Source organism: Mastigoproctus giganteus, chromosome 12 (genome assembly GCF_048544385.1).
Source record: "Mastigoproctus giganteus isolate SK-2022 chromosome 12, ASM4854438v1, whole genome shotgun sequence".
Lineage (NCBI taxonomy): Eukaryota > Metazoa > Arthropoda > Arachnida > Uropygi > Thelyphonidae > Mastigoproctus > Mastigoproctus giganteus.
Window position 1 is genome coordinate 1,100,060 of NC_143586.1, and position 20,749 is coordinate 1,120,808.

Here is a 20,749-nt window from a genome sequence, read left to right on the forward strand (position 1 = left end):
AAAGGGATGGTTGAGTGAGAAAAGACAGAGAGTGGTAATCAATGGACACTGCTTTCTGCAGACATTAGTCTGCAAAAAGCAGTGTCCATTGATTACCACAGTGGAGTTCCTCAGAGTTCAGTATTGAGCCCATTCTTGTTTTCTATATTTATCAATGATATTGATGAAGGTATATCAGGTTTACAGATGATACAAAGGTTGGCAGGTTGGGTAATGACAGGAATGATGGTATGCCACTGGAACAGGATCTAGAAAAGTTAGGCAGATGGGCTGAGAAGTGAATTGAAACAGAGAAATGAAATTGAACGATTGAATTTTAACATTGACAAATGCAAAGTACAGCATATGGGTTGTAGTAACTCCAGAGTAATGTATTGTATGGTATTACACTCAGAGTAGTGAAAAAGGAAAAAGACCTGGGGGTATTTGTGCAGTTGGATATGAAGTTTTCTGAGAAATGCAGACAGGCTGCCAGGACAACTCATTGGGTTTTGTCAATGATATACAAGAATTTACCAGGAGGGATAAGTAGGTGATTATCCCATTGTATAAGTCAATGGTCAGGCCATTCAATACTGTATACAGGTCTGAAGGCCTCGTTTTAGGAAGGATGTGGAGCTGCCGGAACGAGTACAGAGAAGGGCAATGAGATTTGTGAGGGGAAGAAAAGGCTGCTCTTACCAAGAAATACTTCAGTTCTGCAAATTAAAGCATCTGGAGACTAAATGATCTAATTAAGGACTGAATGGATTGAGCAAGCTCAATGCTGATGGAAATCCTTCCTCTTGCTCAGACTATACACATGAGGGGGCACAAATTCAAATTCTGGAAGGATATTTGCAGAAAAGATGTGAGGAAGTTTGTCTTCAGACAGCAGATGGTTGATTGCTGGAACAAATTTCCACTTGTTGTTGTGGAAGTTGATAGCTTAAATAAATTTAAGGAAGAACTAGACTATTGGAGAGGAGAAGAACTATTGGAGGGGAGAATGAATAGGGATAATGGGAAGTTTTTTTTTTCTGGCTCAAGCTGTATAAACTTGCTTTCTTGCATCATTTGCCACTACTAATGCTATTATACATACTGGTACTAAAAAGGCCTACTTTCTGTTAAGGAACCAGGTATATTCTTACTATGTATCCCAATATTTAAAAACTGTAGAAAATTTGGATTTTTTTTCACAGAATCCTTCACTGAATCAGGAACTGGCTAAAATAATGAAATCCAGTTTTGAAATTCATTTTTTGAAAAATAACAGCAGGCAGTTTCCTTTCCATAGCTTTTCCTTGATTTTAAAAATTCACTGGCAGTAGAAACTCTATAATAGAATGGACCAGGCATACCACCTCTGAAAGTTTGCTGATAAATTAATCTATAATTAGAATTTTATATTGTAAAACCTAGAAGGATGCCTACAAAATAACAAGGTCTGAAGTCCATCGATTTAGATACTTAACAATTCTAAAACTTGATTATAAATTTAACTGGATTTGAAAAATTACTAAGACCAACCTGCAATTTTTTAAGCTGGCGTAATACATCTTCCTTTATTCTATTTGCCATTTCCAACTTCTGTTCCACACTTTTGAGATCTCCTTCTAGTTTCTTTTTGTTTGCCACTGCTGCAGATCTTTGTTTTCTTTCATCTTCTAGCTCTTCTTCCAAATCTCTAGTCTAATGTTTAAAACAAACAAAAAAATGAAAACAGAATAAAACTAATTAGTATTGCTATACTATTAGCCCATTAATAAATTCTACACCAAAACAGTAATTGCTTAGTGTATTCTCAACACCAAAATCAGTAAAAGTCAAACTAAAATATCTATTATAATTAAATCAGTGTGAATTTTAGTATTGCTCTGGTATGATATTCGCTTTTGATCTATCTCCATCATTATTTTTAATTGAAAAAAAGTTTAGCTACAGAAAAATTCTTTATGATACCATGCACATCAAAAAATACCTGTTACAATGAAAATATTTCAGTTTCCAAAGATTAGTATTAGTAATTAGTATTAGTAATGGCCGCAGGGTGCAAGAAAGCCTATGGCTTATACTGCACCAGACAAAAAAAAAAAAAACCGAATAAAACAATGATAAAAAAATTTATAAATAAATAAATAATAATTAATAAAAGAAAAGGAAATTAAACCTATCATCCTATGCGCTTCCCTCACCCGAAGGTACTATCCAGATGATAGTTCTAGCATCATTTATAATCTTGAAAATTTCGCCCTCATTCATTTTACTGGTGCCTGTCAGAGCCTTAAACACCTCAATCAAATCTCCTCTAAGGTGTCTAGTTTCCAAACTCTGCAACCTACATATTCGAAGTCTTTCTTCATAAGGGCGTCCTTTTGCCGATCTCGCCAGGTGAGTTACCCGTCTTTGCACCCTTTCAAGAAGCTCAATGTCTTTCTTTAGGTGTGGTCTCCATACTTGAACACAGTATTCCAAGTCTGGTCTAACAAAAACCTTATATAATGGGATTATCACGTCCCTATCTCTACTTGCAAAAGTTTGATAGATCATCGATAGGACACATGGGCCTTCCTTGCTTGTTTGTTATTTGGTTTTTAGGAGCATCAGCAACTAAGGCCACACTGCTCCGGGATATGCGGCGGTCACTCCCCGACCCCTCCGCATCCTCCGCACTTGGCGGCGACGGGCCCGAACCCTGGTTCAATCAAGAAGCGTGTGCTTCGCACTACTGCTCCTTCCCACCCGGCTACACCTTCCTTGCAACCTGTTTACAATGTTTAGAGAATTTCATGTCTGACCGTATCATAACACCCAAGTCCCTTTCCTCCAGTACTGGGTTTAGTTGAACTCCACCAAGTGAATAAGTTATTTTGGTATTACTGTTTCCCAGGTGTAATACCTTACACTTTGTTGGATTAAAGCATAGCTGCCATTTTTCTGACCATTCCTGAAGTCTATCTAGGTCTCTCTGAAGAAGCTCAGCTTGACAGTGATCATTAACTACTCTACCAATTTTAACATCATCTGCAAATTTAGACATCACACTCTCTATCCCTTCATTGATGTCATTTATGAAAATTAAAAACAACAGTGGTCCTAATACTGATCCTTGGGGAACCCCACTTCTTACATCAACCCAATCTGAGGAATAACCATTTATCACAACCCTCTGCCTCCTGCCCTGGAGCCATCCTGCTATCCATCTAAGGATTTTTCCAGTGATTCCAACCTGTTCCAGCTTATAAAGCAACCGCTCATGTGGGACTGAATCAAAAGCTTTGCTGAAATCTAAATAAACAATGTCAAAATTATGATTATTGCCTCCATGATTTTCCTAACACTGAAGTCAGACTGAAAGGTCGATAATTTCCCACTTCACTCTTATTAGAGCCACCCTCATGTATGAGAGATACATTGGCACTTTTCCAATCCAAAGGAATCTCCCCAGAGTCTAGTGATGCTCGCATAATTAGTCCCAATGGTTCAATGCACTCACTTGTCGCCTCCCTTAAGATTATAGGGTGTATTCCATCATGTCCAGGAGCCTTACTGGCCTGTAATCTCGAAAGTTTTTTCATTAAATAATCTTGCGAAATTTCAATATCATTAATTACATATTTTTCAACTTCGCTCCCACAATTTCCCATTGCCACAAAATGTTTTTAATCTGTAAATATCGATGCAAAATAACTGTTGAGTTCATCTGCAACAGAAGCTGATGTATTTAATACTATCCCCTTTCCCTTACATAAAGGTCCGATCTGGTTTGTCCTGCTCTTCTTGGCATTTATATATGTGAAGAATTCCTTATCCCCTATCTTTGCTCTGTTTGCTAGTGATTTCTCATAAATTGCCTTTACCTGTCGAACCTTTTCTGTGGCCCTATTACAGATCATCTTGTAGCTGTTATAGGCTTCAGTACTTTTTATGCTCTGTAACCTTTCCATGCCACCTTTTTCTGCTCAAGTAATGTGGCAACTTCACTATTCATTCAACTTGGAACCCTCCTCGTGGAGTATTTTTTTAATGGTAAATACGCATTCAAGGAATCTGTGATTAATGTTTTAAAAGAATACCACAGTTAAATTGTATTCATTCTCTGTGCGATATCTACCCAGTTAATAGAGGCTTTGTAGCACCTTAAGGCATCGTAATTTCCTTTTCTGAAATTAAAACCCATTCCTTTGCCTTTTACTACTGCTACCTCTCTCATCATCATCCACCGTAGAACTCTGTGATCACTTCCTGCTACTGGTTTCTCTACTGTCAGCCATCTGATTCATGGGTGATGATGAGGTCTAGGATATTCTTTTCTCTTGTACTTTCCTTGGCATGTTGATACAAAACTATCATCTTGATTTAAAAATTTTGTTCCCCATGTCGAGTTTCCTTCCCATTTACTCCAATCAGAGGCAAATTGAAATCACCCATAATAAGACATTGACGCTTACTTGCCCATTCCATTTGCATGTAGAGGCTTTCGTCATAATCTTCACAATGACGTGGTCTGTAGATTGAATACTCACTAACCCCACACATTTAACTGTACACTACACTAGTTGGGATATATATATTTATATAATATAATATAAAAATAATAGGATACAGTGATACATATATATATATATATATATATATATATATATATTTTTTTTTTATGAAAACCCCAAATACGAGAGGTATTAGAACCTATAGTACAGTAAACCCCCGCTATTCGCGGGGGTTACGTTCCTGAGAAATGTCGCGAATACCGAAAACGCGAATACTGAGTTATGGCTCCCATAGTAATAAAGTGGTTCCGTTCCAAAGTATGAAATATATAAGAAAAACTAGTCTAAAATTTTGTCTATGTATGTATTATATGTACCTTCATAATATGACAGTACGTAGTGAAATGCAAGCATATGGCATCGAAATGAAAATAAGAAACAATTTAATATTAAATGTAATATTTATTAGAAATTTCAAACCAGCGCCTTTGCTAGCTAAAAAACTTATCCCGCCAGTGCTATCAAGTTTTGTTAAAGAGTTAATAAAGGAGTTTTGCCTTTTCACGAGTGATGAGTGAACTTAACGGAATTTTATTTTGAGTTCGGTCTTCTATACACAGATTTAAAGACTTTTCCATTTTTTCTAATTTAACATAACGAGTTACAGAGCAAATTTTTGAAGCAATTAGCGTGCTTTCACGGACACTACGGCGGATTTTTTCTTCCGATTTTTTGATTGATCGTATCGTTGACTCATTGATTTTATAATGTTTTGCCACTGAGGAGACACTTTCACCATTAGAAATTTTATCTAATAACTCAATTTTATTCACTAATGCCATCACTTTCTTTGATATTTTCACATTTCTCTTGTTATTCCTAGCCATCTTTTTTTTTTTTTTTTTTTTGGCAGTTGTTGGCGCATAGGCTTCTGTGGCCATAATGCACCTCCCAAGTTTTTTGCAGTACTTTGATCCGAGCCCAAGGTGGGAATCGAACTCACGACCTTTGGGTTGCCAGGCAGACACGTTACCCACCAGGCTAGCCCGGTCGGCCCATATTTTTGTAGGGGGTTAGAAAGAACTTGTCCACAATAAAGTCACTTTTTTCCATTAACGCACTCGAAAAAGTCTGTTTTTCACTGCAAAACGGTAGATCTATCATTTTTGTAAGCATATCAATTAATAAATTGATAAATTTATTCAATTTATAAGCATATAAATTAAAAGCAAACGACGAAACCTTCCATGACAAGCGCATAACACATACTGAACAAGGATTAGCGAGAAACATCCACGCTCGCGACTTTTTCACCCCTCTCCCCCCACCCACTACACGCTGTTTTGACCGGGGAAGATAATTTTAGTCACGCCCATGTTTTTTTATGGCGGAAAATATTCACGGCGCTTTAAAATTCACATTTTTTTAGGTTTCGTTTTATATTAAATTGGTGATCGCGAATACGCGAAACTGCGAATACAGATAACGCGAATAGGGTTTACTGTACTTAGTACCATGCTTGGGTTGGAGGTTGAGAAGATATTTGTTGACATTAGACTTGAACTTCGGTAGACTGTAATTTTCAGGAAAGACATATGAAGAAAAGTTGTTACACAAAACGGCAGTTGAATGAATAAACGAGGAAGATGAGAAGTTGGTTCTGTGAGTTTGAAGTTGGACAGTAAATGGATGTTGACTGGTGGCGGAATGTGTTTGAAAGAGAGAGTGGGAATTATAGAAGCCAATACAGAAGAACAGTGCCCTGGAAGTATCTGTAGAAAAGGCATGCAGCAGAAACAGTTCCCCCAAAACCTCTCTCAGGCTTCTAAATTCCATTCAGAAGAGGGCAGTTCCCCCAAAACCTCTCTCAGGCTTCTAAATTCGCTGTCTCATAGACGTACTATGAGGCAGCGAGTAGAGAAAGACTCTGTTAGAGATAAGTCATTAATTAACCTAACTGCCCCCTTCTGAATGGAATTTAGAAGCCTGAGAGAGGTTTTGGGGGAACTGCGTCAGATGTGAGAACAATATTCCATGGTAAGGTGGATTTGCGATTTGTACAGAGTGAACAGTTTTGGCAGGAAAGTAAAGCTGAGAGCGAAAGAGAAAACCAAGCTTTTCAGATGCAGAGGAAGCAATCTTTGTAATGTGCTTGTGCCAAGAGAGATTAGAAGTCAGGGTAATCCCCAAAAGAGATATATCATTTTGCCTAGAAATCGGAGTGTCACCAAAGATAAGCATAAGAGCAGAAAAATCCTTTTTGCGAGATAAAAGACGAGATTGAGTTTTAGAAGGATTGAAATCAACTAAGTTGTCTCTGCCCCACTGGAGAATTACCTATAGATCGGCATTTAAGGAATTGGTAGCAGATATTAGGATTTTCAGTCAATGGAAGAAGGTCATTAATATACAAGAAAAAAAGAGTTGGGAAAGAACTAAACCTTGGGGAACATCAGCATTAGTGGAGAAGTTAGAAGACAGAGAGCCATCTACCATCACCCTCAGTGAGTGATCAGAGAGAAAACTGGATAACCAATTACAAAAAACAGTTGGTTTTTTGTAATTGGTTATCCAGTTTTCAACAAATCCTTCAAGACCACAGGAGGCATTGAATGGAGTGTGTTGGCATTAGCATTAGTAAAGGCATATGATGCAAGAAAGCAAGCTTATGCAGCATCAGCCAAAAAAAAAAAAAAAAAAACTTCCACTTCACCCCTCCGTTCGTTCGAAATACCTGTCCAGCTGAGCCTTAAATTTATTTACGATATCAACCTACACAACAAGGGATGGAAATCTGTTCCACAACCAACTACCTGCTGGCTAAAGGCAAATTTCTGCACATCTATCCTACATCTGTCTTTCCTCAATTTGAATTTATGCCCTCTCAGGTGATTATTCTGAGCAAAAGGAAGAATCCCATCAGCATTGAGCATGCTCAAACCATTCAAGGCTTTATACACCTCTATCAGATCACCTTGCCGGTGCCTAGTCTCCAGATGCTGTAATTTGCAAAAGTTAAGCCTTTCTTCGTAAGAGCAACTCTTTGTTCCATTCACTAATCTTGTTGCCCTTCTCTGTACTCGTTCCAGCAGCTCTACATCCTTCTTGGAATGAGGCCTCCAGACCTGTATACAGTACTCAAGGTGTGGCCTGACCATTGCCTTATACAAGGGAATAATCACCTCCTTATCCCTGCTAGAAAAATTCCTGTACATCATTGACAAGACACCATGAGCTACTCCTGCAGCCCATCTGCACTACTCAGAGAACTTCATATCTGCCTGCACAATTACCCCCGGGTCCTTTTCATTCTCTACCACTGTCAGTGTAGTACAACAGAGTTGATACGTTGCTCTGGAGTTGTTGTTTCCCATATGTAGTAATTTACATTTGTCAATGTTAAACTTCATTTGCCACTTCTCAGCCCATCTGTTTAACCTTTCCAGATCACTTTCCAGTGTCCTTAACAACCCTACCCACCTTTGTATCATCTGCAAACTTGATATACCATCATCAATATTATTTATAAAAACAGAAAACAATAATGGACCCAACACTGAACCCTGAGGGACTCCACTAATAACATTAGTCCACGATGAGCAGTGTCCATTGATTACCACTCTCTGTCTTCTCCCTCTCAAGCACCCCTTTATCCATAGCAGCAATTTGCCTCCAATGCCACACTGCTCCAATTTGTGCAGCAGTCTTCCATGTGCAACAGTATCAAAAGCCTTTCTAAGATCAAAGTATATAATATCAAGGTTATTCCCTGCATCCAGCTCTTTTGTGACTGCATCATAGTGTCCAATCAAATTGGTCAAGCAAGACTTCCCCTTAACAAAACCATGCTGTGTACGAGCTATAACTGAAGTCTTGTATAGATGATCCTGCAGTGCTTCTTTAACCAGTGCCTCCATTAATTTTCCTGGAACAGAAGTTAAACTCACAAGTCTATAATTACTTGTGTCAGCCTCCTTTGTGAATTTGGGTCACATTTGCACATCTCCAGTCTATGGGTACCTCCCCTGAGTCCAAGGAACCTCTCAAAATTATGGCTAATGGTTTGCTTACTTCCTTTACTGCCTCCTTTAATATAACTGGATAGATCCCATCCACTAGGGTTACCATCTTATGTACTCATAAAAAGAGGCCATTTACATGTTCTGGGGGCGAATAAAAGAGGACAAAAAGTTTATCTTGGATTAAAAAAGAGGACAGAAAAGAGGACAAATATATTATGCAAATAATAAAATAAAGACAATGTAAACCACATTTACTGATGTTTAGGATTAGTACATTCATATTTGTCTTGAGAAATTATTTCTTTCAATAGCTCTAGATTGCCTCTCAAATATGTGTAAAAATCAATGCATGACATATGTTTGAAATTGTACTGCAAAAACAAAATACCTTTTACAGAATTGACATTTAACCTATTCCTTTCTTTCGTCCACTGACTTTGCATTAGAGAGAATACTCTATCAATTTGCATTGTGCAGAGGAATTGCAAAGGAAAACTGGGCAATTTTCAACAATTCTGAATGGAATTCAATATTTTTTGAATTACTAAAATATTTGGTCCACTTTTCATGTATAAGCATGTTTTTAAAGTCTTTATTATTCATTTGACCCTCAAAAAATTTCTTCAAATTGTTAAATTGGTCAAAACACTTAACATCATCAATTGTTACCGCTTTGTCAATCAAGCAGGAAATAAAACATTCTACATCGTTCCAGCTTGGTACTGCATCCATTTTCATCCACATAAAACAGGAAATGGATTCCATATGGTGAAGCCACTTATCTAAATATTCCATGCAATTTCTATACAGATTTTTTGTATCACTAGAAAAATTTTCACATTCAAGTACAAATCCTTCATCATGTTTTTTGTATAGCATTTCCTTTACTCTTAATGGCATGAAGTTGTGATCCATCTGTTTCCAGATAATTTCTTTCACCGAGACTAAGACATCTAGCACTTCTGCAACTGAGTTACTTTCCCTTTCAATTCGTTGTATGTGTGTATGGAATACACTCATAAGTGATTGCATGAACCAAAGATGAATCTCACTAAATCCATTTTCAAAGAACCTTTTAATCACAATGGGAGGTTTTTCTTGGGACAGAAAATAAGCTGTAAAGCTGGAAACATATCTATGAGCCTTGTGATGCTTGGAAATATTGAAAGCCATCTCGTCTTGCTGGGAGAAAGGAGATGTCTATATTCAATCTCAATAAACTCACAGTATTCCTTAAGCAATGCAGACAGGCTTCAAGGGCAGGTCATGGGGTTTTGTCAATGATATATAGGAATTTTGCTAGCAGGGAAAAGGAAGTGATTATCCCTCTGTATAAGGCAATGGTCAGGCCATGCCTTGAGTACTGCGTACAGGTCTGGAGGCCTCATTTTAGGAAGGATGTAGATTTACTTGAGCGTGTACAGAGAAGGGCAACAAGATTGGTGAGGGGAATGAAGGGATCCTCTTACCAAGACAGGCTTAAGTTCTGCAAATTGCAGTGGCTGGAGACTAGGCACCAGCGCGGTGATCTGACTGAGGTGTATAAGACCTTGAATGGGTTGAGCATGCTGAATTCTGATGGGATCCTTCCACTTGTTCAGATTACGAACCTAAGGGGGCATAAATTCAATGTAGAATAGATGTGCGGAAATTTGCCTTTAGCCAGCGGGTGGTTAATTGCTGGAACAAACTTCCATCTGTTGTTGTGGAAGTTGATAGGTTGAATAAATTTAAGGAGGAACTGGACAGGCATTTGGAGGGAATGGTGTGATTTTTTTTTTTTTTTTTTTTGGCTGATGCTGCATAAGCTCATACTCATGCTTTCTTGCATCACATGCCACTACTACTATTACTAGCTCTTCAGTCTGTACTGTATAATTATGAAAATACTGGTTAATTTTAAAAACAATGTTCTCTACATTAACTTCCCAAAGTTCTGCGGCATTCTGAAGACAATTGTTCAAAATATGTGCAGGGCAGTCCACTCCAATCAAAGTCTTGTTATGCAACAATTTCTTTAATTTTGCAAAGACATTATTCCCTTCTTCATTTCGTCTCAGTCCTCCAAACATTGTATTGCTATTGTCCCCCAGTGAATGCAATACATTTTTCGCACAAACCATTTTTTTCAAGAGTTTCTTTAACATACGTAGAAATAGTATCTGCAGTCTCGTTAGGTATCTTCTGTAATTCAATTAAATTTTGTTTGTAACCCTCCTTCATTTACATCAAAATACTGAATAATTAATGGGAAGATTTTTTCAGAACCATGATTACTTCCATCAGTTGAGACCCCACAGTATGCAATTTTATTTTCTTTTAAAGTTTTTACAGTAATATTAAGAGAATGATTGGCAAGTACAAAGTTTACAATGGCTTCTGTCTTGGTTCTAGCGCACGAAAATCTTTTTGCTATCTCAGAATCAAAAAATACATATTTTAACATGACAGTTGTGCAATCCATTGATTTGTAACTACTATGATGTTTAACAGTGTGAAAGGCAAAGGTACCCTCTGCATCAGCCAGATCATATTCTATTTTACCGACAGCTTTGACAAAAAAATCTGTAACCTTTCCCGAGGAGGCCTCACTTTGAACTGCTTTCTTGTGCTTCTCAGTTTAATGTGATGCTTCAAATCACTAACCCCTTTATTGGCTACTAAAATGTATGCCCCATTCTGCAAACTTTACATTCAGCTTCCCATTCCTCTCGGCCAGATACAAAACATGGAAATTTGTTTTTCATCTCTTCTGTAAACATGCACTTCCTTTTAGGAATTTTAGGGGAAGTATAGTCTTTATAATATTAATTTTTATAACTGAAATAATAATAAATATTTTTTATTGTAAGTATTGAAGCATAAATTTTATTAAGGTTAGGTTATGTTTTACATTCACAAATAAACTAACCTAATTGCAGAAAAGTACCTACAGGTATAAAGATGGATAATAAATATTTTTGTAATTAAAGTGAAAAACAGTATTTTAAAAAAAGGTAAACTTTGGTATTAAATAATCTAGTGTCTGCCTCTTGATTGGATCATTGATAAGTATACCAAATTTAGTGGACAGTACGCAACTTTCGATCAATTTGGTGTTCACACAGCTCAAATCCACGTTTTCATATGCTGCAATCAATTTCTAGAGAAAACAGTCCCTCTAACTGTCAATATTTATTTGACATGCTGGAATTCCTGTAATTTATATATCTTTTTCTAGCACACCATCTGATCTTCACGTGTTATCTACTCTCTAAACCAAAATATTGTATTGCTAGCCTATATAAAATTTTTATGTGCGTAAATTCTGAAGCAGGCGTGGGTTGGTAACAATCTCAATGCACTAAACTGAGCATTGATGGGTTCTTCCGCCTAATTGTCAACACGGAAATTCGTGTTGCATAAAAAAAATTGCGTATAATATAAAAATCTGGACATTTAGACAAATTTATAAAAGTCCACCCGGACAAAAATTTTAGACAAAAAATCCAGAGAAATCCAGTTAAAAGAGAATCGATGGTAACAACGATTTCTCCTCCACTTTACTCTCAGTTATTACAAGATTATCTACCTTACTACCAGAGTTGAATACACCTCTGGCATTCCCTTCGTTGAATAACTCCTCATGTGTGAATGTCGATGCAAAATATTCATTTAGTTTGTTAGCTACCTGAGCAGGATCATCAACAGTTGAACCATCAATATCAAGTGGACCAATCCTTTGTCAGGAGGTTAGGCACGCAACTATATCAACTATATCTAGTTGATATAGTTGAACAGTGCACTGTTTCAGTTTGGTGTGACATAAGCATTGGGAGATCAAAATTGAGAGTAGGAGTGTGTTATAGGCCTAATGACTCGAATGAGTACAATGAACAATTGTACAGAGAAATAAAGTGGGTGAGTAAATCAGACTGTCTTATAATGGGTAATTTTAACTTCCCAAATATTGACTGAAATTTGTGGGTTGGTCACTCACATACTAGTCCAGTATGTGATTTACAGCAGCATGTTCGAGAGGCAACCAGAGAGGGTAATACTCTTGATCTGGTTATCAGCAGTGATCATTCGTGTATTACGAAATTGCAGATAAAGGAACCACTAGGAGGCAGTGATCACAGTGTACTGATGTGGGATTTACTAAAAGATATGATTACCATCAGGGGTACAGGAAAGGATTTTTTCTTCCATAAAGGTGAGTACAGTGGTCTCAGACAGTTTTTAAATTCTGTACATTGGGATCAACTGATGATGTTACCAACAGTAAACACTAAGTGGGAAACATTCAAGGAATTAATCATGGATGCTACTAAAAGTTTCATACCTATTAAGAAATATTGTTCAAGGTTTAGGCTTAAATGGTTATCAAATGAAGTAATGAGACTCGTGACAGAGAAGAAAAATTAACATTAGCATTAGAAGAGGTATGTGATGCAAGAAAGCAAGCTTATACAGCATCAGCCAAAAAAAAAAAAAAAAAAAAAAAAAACTTCCACTTCACCCCTTCATTCGTACAAAATACCTGTCCAGCAGAGCCTTAAATTTATTCAGGCTATCAACTTCCACAACAAGGGATAGAAGTCTGCTCCACCAACCAACTACCCGCTGGCTAAAGGCAAATTTCCGCACATCTATCCTACATTTGTCTTTCCTAAATTTGAATTCTTACCCTCTCAGGTGATTATTCTGAGCAAGGGGATGAATCCCATCAGCACTGAGCATGCTCAAACCATTCAAGGCTTTATACACCTCTATCAGATCACCTCGCCGGTGCTTAGTCTCCAAACGCTGTAATTTGCAAAACTTAAAGCCTTTCTTCGTAAGAGCAACCCTTTGTTCCATTCACTAAACTTGTTGCCCTTCTCTGTACTCGTTCCAGCAGCTCTACATCCTTCTTGAAAAGAGGCCTCCAGACCTGTGTACTCAAGGTGTGGCTTAACCATAGCCTTATACAAGGGAATAATCACCTCCTTATCCCTGCTAGAAAAATTCCTGAATATCATTGACAAGGCACCATGAGTTACCCATGCAGCCCATCTGCACTGTTCAGAGAACTTCATATCTGCCTGCACAATTACCCCCTGGTCCTCTTCATTCTCTACCACATCAGTGTAGTAGCACAGAGTTGATACATTGCTCTGGGGTTGCTGTTTTCCATATGTAGTACTTTACATTTGTCAATGTTAAACTTCATTTGCCACCTCTCAGCCCATCTGTTCAACCTTTCCAGAACATGTTGCAGCAGCATAGGCGCCTCCGTAGCCAGGTGGGAAGGAGCAGCAGTGCGTAGCACACGCTTCTTGATTAGACCGGGATTCAAGCCCGTCACCACCAAATACGGAGGATGCGGAAAGGTCAAGAAATGACCACCGCATATCCCGGAGCAATATAGCCTTAGTTGCTAATGCTCCTAAAAACCAAATAACAACAACAATAACAACAGCAGCAGCATAGTGTCAGTAGTATCCTTAACAACCCTGTCAACTTTTGTATTGTCTGCAAACTTGGACATTAAGCTTGATATACTATCATCAATATTATTTATAAATACAGAAAACAATAATGGACCCAACACTGAATCCTGAGGGATTCCACTAATAACATTAGTCCACGATGAGCAGTGTCCATTGATTACCACTCTCTGTCTTCTCCCCCTCAACCACCCCTTTATCCATAGCAGCAATTTGCATCCAATGCCACACTGCTCCAATTTGTGCAGCAGTCTTACATGTGGAACAGTATCAAAAGCCTTTCTAAGATCCAAATATATAATATCAAAGTTATTCACTGCATCCAGTTCTTTTGTGACTGCATCATAGTATCCAATCAAATTGGTCAGGCAAGACGTTCCCTTAACAAAACCATGCTGTGTCCAGGCTATAACTGAAGGTTTGTCTAGATGATACTGCAGTGCGTCTTTAACCAGTGCCTCCATTAATTTTCCTGGAACAGAGGTTCAACTCACAGGTCTATAATTACTTGTGTCAGCCTTTGATCCTGCTTTGTGAATTGGAGTAAAATTTGCACATCTCCAGTCTATGGGTACCTCCCCCTGAGTCCCAGGAAGCTCTCATAATTATGGCTAAGGGTTTGCTTACTTCCTTTGCTGCCTCCTTTAATATAACTGGATAGATTCCATCCACCCCAGGTGCCTTTCTTGTATTTATCTTCAACAATTTCTCCTCCACTTTACTCTCAGTTATTACAAGATTATCTAGCATACTGCCAGAGTTGAATAAACCTCTGGCATTCGCCTCACTGAATAACTCCTCATGTGTGAATGTTGATGCAAAATATTCATTTAGTTTGTTAGCTACCTGAGCAGGATCATCAACAGTTGAACCATCGATATCAAGTGGACCAATCTGATTCATCCCCTTCCTTCCAGAGTTTGCATAAGTAAGGAACTCTTTGCTGTTTTTCCTGGCATCCTTTGCCAAAGATTTCTCGTAATCTGCCTTTGCCTGCCTAACCTCCTTTGTAACTTGGTTACAGATCAACTTGTATCTATCATAGGCGTCTGTGTCACGTGTTAATTTATATATATATCCCATGCATTTTTCTTCTCTGCCATGTGTCTCATTAGTTCATCTGACATCCATTTAGGCCCAAACCTTGAACAATATTTCTTAGTTGGTATGTAAAGCCTAGTAGCTTCCAAGATAAGTTCTTTGAATGCTTCCCATCTTGAATTTGCTGTTGGTAACATCATTAGTTGGTCCCACTGTATAGAATTTAAATACTGTCGCAGACCATCGTAGTTGCCTTTACGAAAGCAATAACCTTTCCCTTTGCCCCTGATGGTAGTTACCTCTTTGAGTAAATCCCACTTCGGCACATTGTGATCACTGCCACCTAGTGGTTCCTTTATCTGGAGATTCTTAATGCATGAAGAATCACTACTAGTTGGCTACTCTAGTTGCCTCCCGAACATGCTGATGTAGAGAACAATCATAAAATAAATCTACAAAAGCCTTTTATGGGTGTTTGTCACCAATTTGTGGGTGTGAGTGACCAACCCACAAATTCCAGTCAATATCTGGAAAATTAAAATCCCCCATTATAAGAATCTCTAATTTACTGGCCCACTCTCTTTCCCTGTACAGTTTCTTATTATACGCATCAGAGTCATTAGGCCTATACCACATTCATACTCTCAATTTTGATCTCCCAATGCTTATGTCACACCAAACTGACTCGACACTGCACTGTCCAGCGATGTCCACTGGCTTCACTTCCTTGGATTTTATGTGTTTCTTAAATAATAGCATAACCCCTCCTCCCTTCCTATCCTGTCTATCCTTTCTGTAAAGGACAGACAGGATAAGGATATAAGGAATGCAGAACTTTCTGTTCTGCATTCCTTATATCTCTGTGACAACATGTCTCTGATATCCCAACAATATCTGCCTTTGATGTTTTGAGCAATACCTCAAATTCATCAAATTTATTTACCAAACTCCTAGCATTGGTGTACACGCAAGTATACATGCACCTGTTCCTATTCTTTGTTACCCTAACACAAACCACGTGTTTACTTGTGCCGCAATGACTCCCAGCAGTCTCTGAAATATCCTGCATCTTGTTTTCCAGGCTTCTGCTCATTCTAATAGAAGCAGTGCAAGAATCACTTTCACCTCTGCCAGTGGCTACTGTTAATCTATTAGTCCTTGTATCCCCCAAGCTAGCAGTTTTCTGACCCACCTAACACTGCCTCGATAGCATCAGAAAATATTCTTGCACCCTTTCTATTTAAGTGTATCCCATCTCTGTAGGAGCAGTCTCTCCTGTTAACAAGTACAGACCAGGCTGAAAAAAATTCTACCCCTTGAGCCTTGCACAATCTTTCTTGGGCCGAATTGATTGACAAGGCTCTCATCATATACTCCCTCCTATCGTGTCTGGGCAGAATTGCAGACACTTTCAAATTCAACCTTAATTCATGGCTTTTTTTCAACAGTGACCTGTACTTGTTAAGTAATTCTGCTGTATATCATTAGTGCCAACATGTACAACTATATCACCTTTTGTGCCCTTAAAAGATGATATCCGCTCTACAACATTTGGAGATAGCGTTTGGAGACTAAGCACCGGCGAGGTGATCTGATAGAGGTGTATAAAGCCTTGAATGGTTTGAGCATGCTCAATGCTGATGGGATTCTTCCTCTCGCTCAGAATAATCACCTGAGAGGGCATAAATTCAAATTGAGGAAAGACAGATGTAGGATAGACGTGCGGAAATTTGCCTTTAGCCAGCGAGTGGTTGGTTGGTGGAACAGACTTCCATCCCTTGTCGTGGAAGTTGATAGCCTAAATAAGTTTAAGGCTCAGCTGGACGGGTATTTTGAACGAACAGAGTGGTGAAGTGGAAGTGGTTTTTTTTTTTTTTTTTTTTTTTGGCTGATGCTGCATAAGCTTGCTTTCTTGCATCAAATGCCTCTACTAATGCTAATGCTAATGCTATAAACATAACCCTATTTGGATTGTCAAATATCTAATAAGGGACACTTAAAGTCTTAAAAACGTAATCAATGGGTGCTGCAATTTATGGACTAATGTTATTAGTGGAGTCCCACACGGTTCGGTGTTAGGTCCACTGTTGTTTTGTATATTTATCAATGATATTGATGAAGGTATATCAGGCTTAATGTCAAAGTTTGCAGATGATACAAAGGTTGGCAGTGTTGTTAATTACAGTAATGGCAGTGTGCTACTGCAACAGGATCTAAATAATTTGGGCAGATGGGCTAAGAAGTGGCAACTGAAGTTTAACCTTGACAAATGCAAAGTACTGCATATGGGTAGAAGTAACCACAGAGGAACTTACCAACTGTGTGGTACTACACTTAAGGTGGCAGAAAATGAAAAAGACCTGGGAGTAATTGTGCAGTCAGATATGAAGTTTTCTGAGCAATGCAGACAGGCTGCCAGAGCAGGTCATGGGGTTTTGTCAATGATATATAGGAATTTTGCTAGCAGGGAAAGGAGGTGATTATTCCCTTGTATAAGGCAATGGTCAGGCCACACCTAGAGTACTGTATACAGGTCTGGAGGCCTCATCTCAAGAAGGATGTAGAGCTGCTGGAACGAGTGCAGAGAAGGGCAACAAGATATAAGGCAATGGTCAGGCCACGCCTTGGGTACTGCGTTCAGGTCTGGAGGCCTCATTTTAGGAAGAATGTAGATTTGCTTGAGCGTGTACAGAGAAGGGCAACAAGATTGGTGAGGGGAATGAAGGGATTCTCTTACCAAGAGATGCTTAAGTTCTGCAAATTGCAGTGGTTGGAGACTAGGCACCTGCATGGTGATCTGATTGAGGTGTATAAGGCCTTGAATGGGTTGAGCACGCTTAATTCTGATGGGATCCTTCCACTTGTTCTGATTACGAACCTAAGAGGACATAAATTCAAATTAAGAAAGGACAGATGTAGAATAGATGTGCGGAAATTTGCCTTTAGCCAGCGGGTGGTTAATTGCCGGAACAAACTTCCATCTGTCGTTGTGGAAGTTGATAGGTTGAATAAATTTAAGGAGGAACTGGACAGGCATTTGGAGGGAATGGTGTGATTTTTTTTTTTTTTTTGGCTGATGCTGCATAAGCTCATACACATGCTTTCTTGCATCACATGCCACCACCACTACTACTACTACTACTACTACTACTACTACTTTATCTCTACATTTAAAAAGCTGCTGTTTAATCTCCTTTAATATCTTATTACTTAAAATAGAATTTTGATTTTCCAAATTACGAAAGAGGAATCAAAAAGTTCCTTTACTTGTTAGTAGATTTGCTTTCTGATTACTTCAACTGTGAGTTGCACTGGTTTTAAGCAGTTTAATATATCTTCAGCGATTTTTGGATATCCATCCTCTCATAGTTAAAGAGAGCTTTAATTCATGTAAAGCAATTTTTATCGATGTTAAGCTCCTTGAAAATCTCTCACTTTCTAATGAAATGGTTATTTGCAACTACAGTATATTTAAACAAAAATTAAGCATTTTAAAATAAACTGCATAGCAGTCTGAATATTACAAAAACAAAGTAAACAAAAAAAAAAATCTAAATTTCTTGGGAAATGTTTTTGCTTTTCCCTGGAATTCCTGAGAAGGAATCCTTGGGAAGAAACCCTAATATGTATATACAGGATGTTTCAAAAAATGATGGTCAATAATTTAAAGGTGAAAGGTACAAACTAAAAAGGCACATTAAAAACGCCATCAAACTCTCATATCAACAACAAGAACAAACTAAAATGAGCAAAGAAGTCAAAGTGAACATCGAGCCGCAAATGAATCGTTTTTGAGATAATACACATTTCCTGTTAAGATCTGCCACTGACTATGGGAGCACTCTGGGAGGGTAGTCTGTACTGCTGAGACCTTGTACACACTGGTATGGTAGGGGTACAATAATTGACGATGTAAAATTCACCACACACTGCTATGACTCAGTACATGTTCTTGCAGAGCAACCTTCCTTGTCAAAATTCATAGCCAGGTGGGAAGGGGCAGCAGTGCGTAGCACATGCTTCTTGATATAGACTGGGGTTCAAGCCTGTCACCACCAAATACAGAGGATGCGGAAAGGTCAGGAAATGACCACCGCATATTCCCGGAGCAATATGGACTTAGTTGCTAATGCTCATAAAAAAAAAACAACCAAATAACACATTTCTTTCCTCAACATCAGGTGTTATGCTTCTGGGCCTACCTGCTCGTACTCCATGTGCGAAACGCCCATGTTCCCTAAGTCGTTGATGTACCCTGATGAATGTGTGCCTGTTGAGCTTCCTTTGGCGGGGAAATGCTTCTTGGTACAAACGTGCAGCCTCGAGTGCACTTTCGTTGGCTTTACCATACATGAAGTGCATATCCGCATACTCTTCATTGCTGTAACCTCTTTCCATGTTGACTATCCCTTGACAAGTACAAGTATGCTACGTCTCAAAGCATTGAGAGAGGGGGAAAGGGAGAGAATTAACATAACATAACCTAACCTAAACAAACAAGTCAGTGGTGGATCCCAACTAGAAATGTGCAATATCTCGAAAACGATTCATTTAAGGACCCATGTTTACTAGGTTTTTTTTTGTATATTGTAGTCTGTACAGTCCACCTTTAAATTATTGACCATCAGTTTTGAAACACCCTGTATATATATATTGAAGTTGTGTCTGATGACTTTTAATTATTAAGAGGGGTTAGTGGAGTTATTATTTTATTATTTTTTTACTTACTTATTATTTACTTACCTTATTCCAATAGATTTTACCACCAAGTTTATGACCTAAAGTTAACCTAGCAAAACTGGTTTAGATACATTTGTATTACAGAAATGGGTATGTATAAAACATTCTTCTAGTTTGGCTATGTGTCTGCTCAAAGCCCCTGAGGAAGTAGCAGATATATGGTTAAGAGGAAGAATGTTAATTTTTTTAAATTTCTTTAAATTTCTCTAATTTCTCCAAATTACTCCAATTTTCTTTAAAATTTTGCATTAATTTTAATGTGTTATATATATTAATATATTTATATGTATCTATGGTACATTAGGCTATCCATTCCAGGGCTAGTTTATAGGTAACTAGTGGGTTGTTTGGGGTCACCACAAATCTGATGTTCCCATGTAGAACAAAATTTAATAATGAGAAATATAAGTTTAGTACATATATATATATTTCCCAACTAGTGCAGAATTAAATGTTTTTGATCTTATTATTAGTATTAGCATTAGTAATGGCCGCATGGTGCAAGAAAGCCTATGGCTTATGCTGCACCAGCCAAAAGAAAAAAAAAAAAAAAAAAACCGAAACCCGAATAAAACAATGATATAAAAAAAAAATAATAAAATAAAATAATAATAATTCATAAAATAAAAGGAAATTAAACCTATCACCTTATGCGCTTCCCTCACCCGAAGGTACTATCCAGATGACCTTTGAATTTCCCCAAACTGTCAGCCTCTACCACCCATGTAGCAACTTATTCTAGTAATTTATAACTCGCTGGCTAAAAAAAAACTTCCTGCAGTCCAATCTAAACATTTCCCCCCATAACTTGAATTTATGTCCCCTAGTTCTAGCATCATTTATAATCTTGAAAATTTCGTCCACATTCATTTTATTGATACCTCTCAGAGTCTTAAACACCTCAATTAAATCTCCTATAAGGTGTCTAGTTTCCAAACTCTGCAACCCAATGGACACTGTAATCAACGGACACTGCTCAACGTGGACTAATGTTATTAGAGGA

The 20,749-nt window shown here is 38.0% G+C and overlaps 1 protein-coding gene across 1 annotated transcript in view; it reads right to left on the reverse strand.

Moving 5' to 3' along the window:
- The window catches only part of LOC150076628 (uncharacterized), a 1,101,557-nt gene that overhangs the window by 220,994 nt on the left and 859,814 nt on the right, over positions 1-20,749 (reverse strand). The window contains exon 33 of the mRNA XM_090386980.1: positions 1,513-1,674. Coding sequence (XP_090243106.1) covers positions 1,513-1,674 — 162 coding nt within the window. The remainder of the gene's footprint in view (positions 1-1,512; positions 1,675-20,749) is intronic.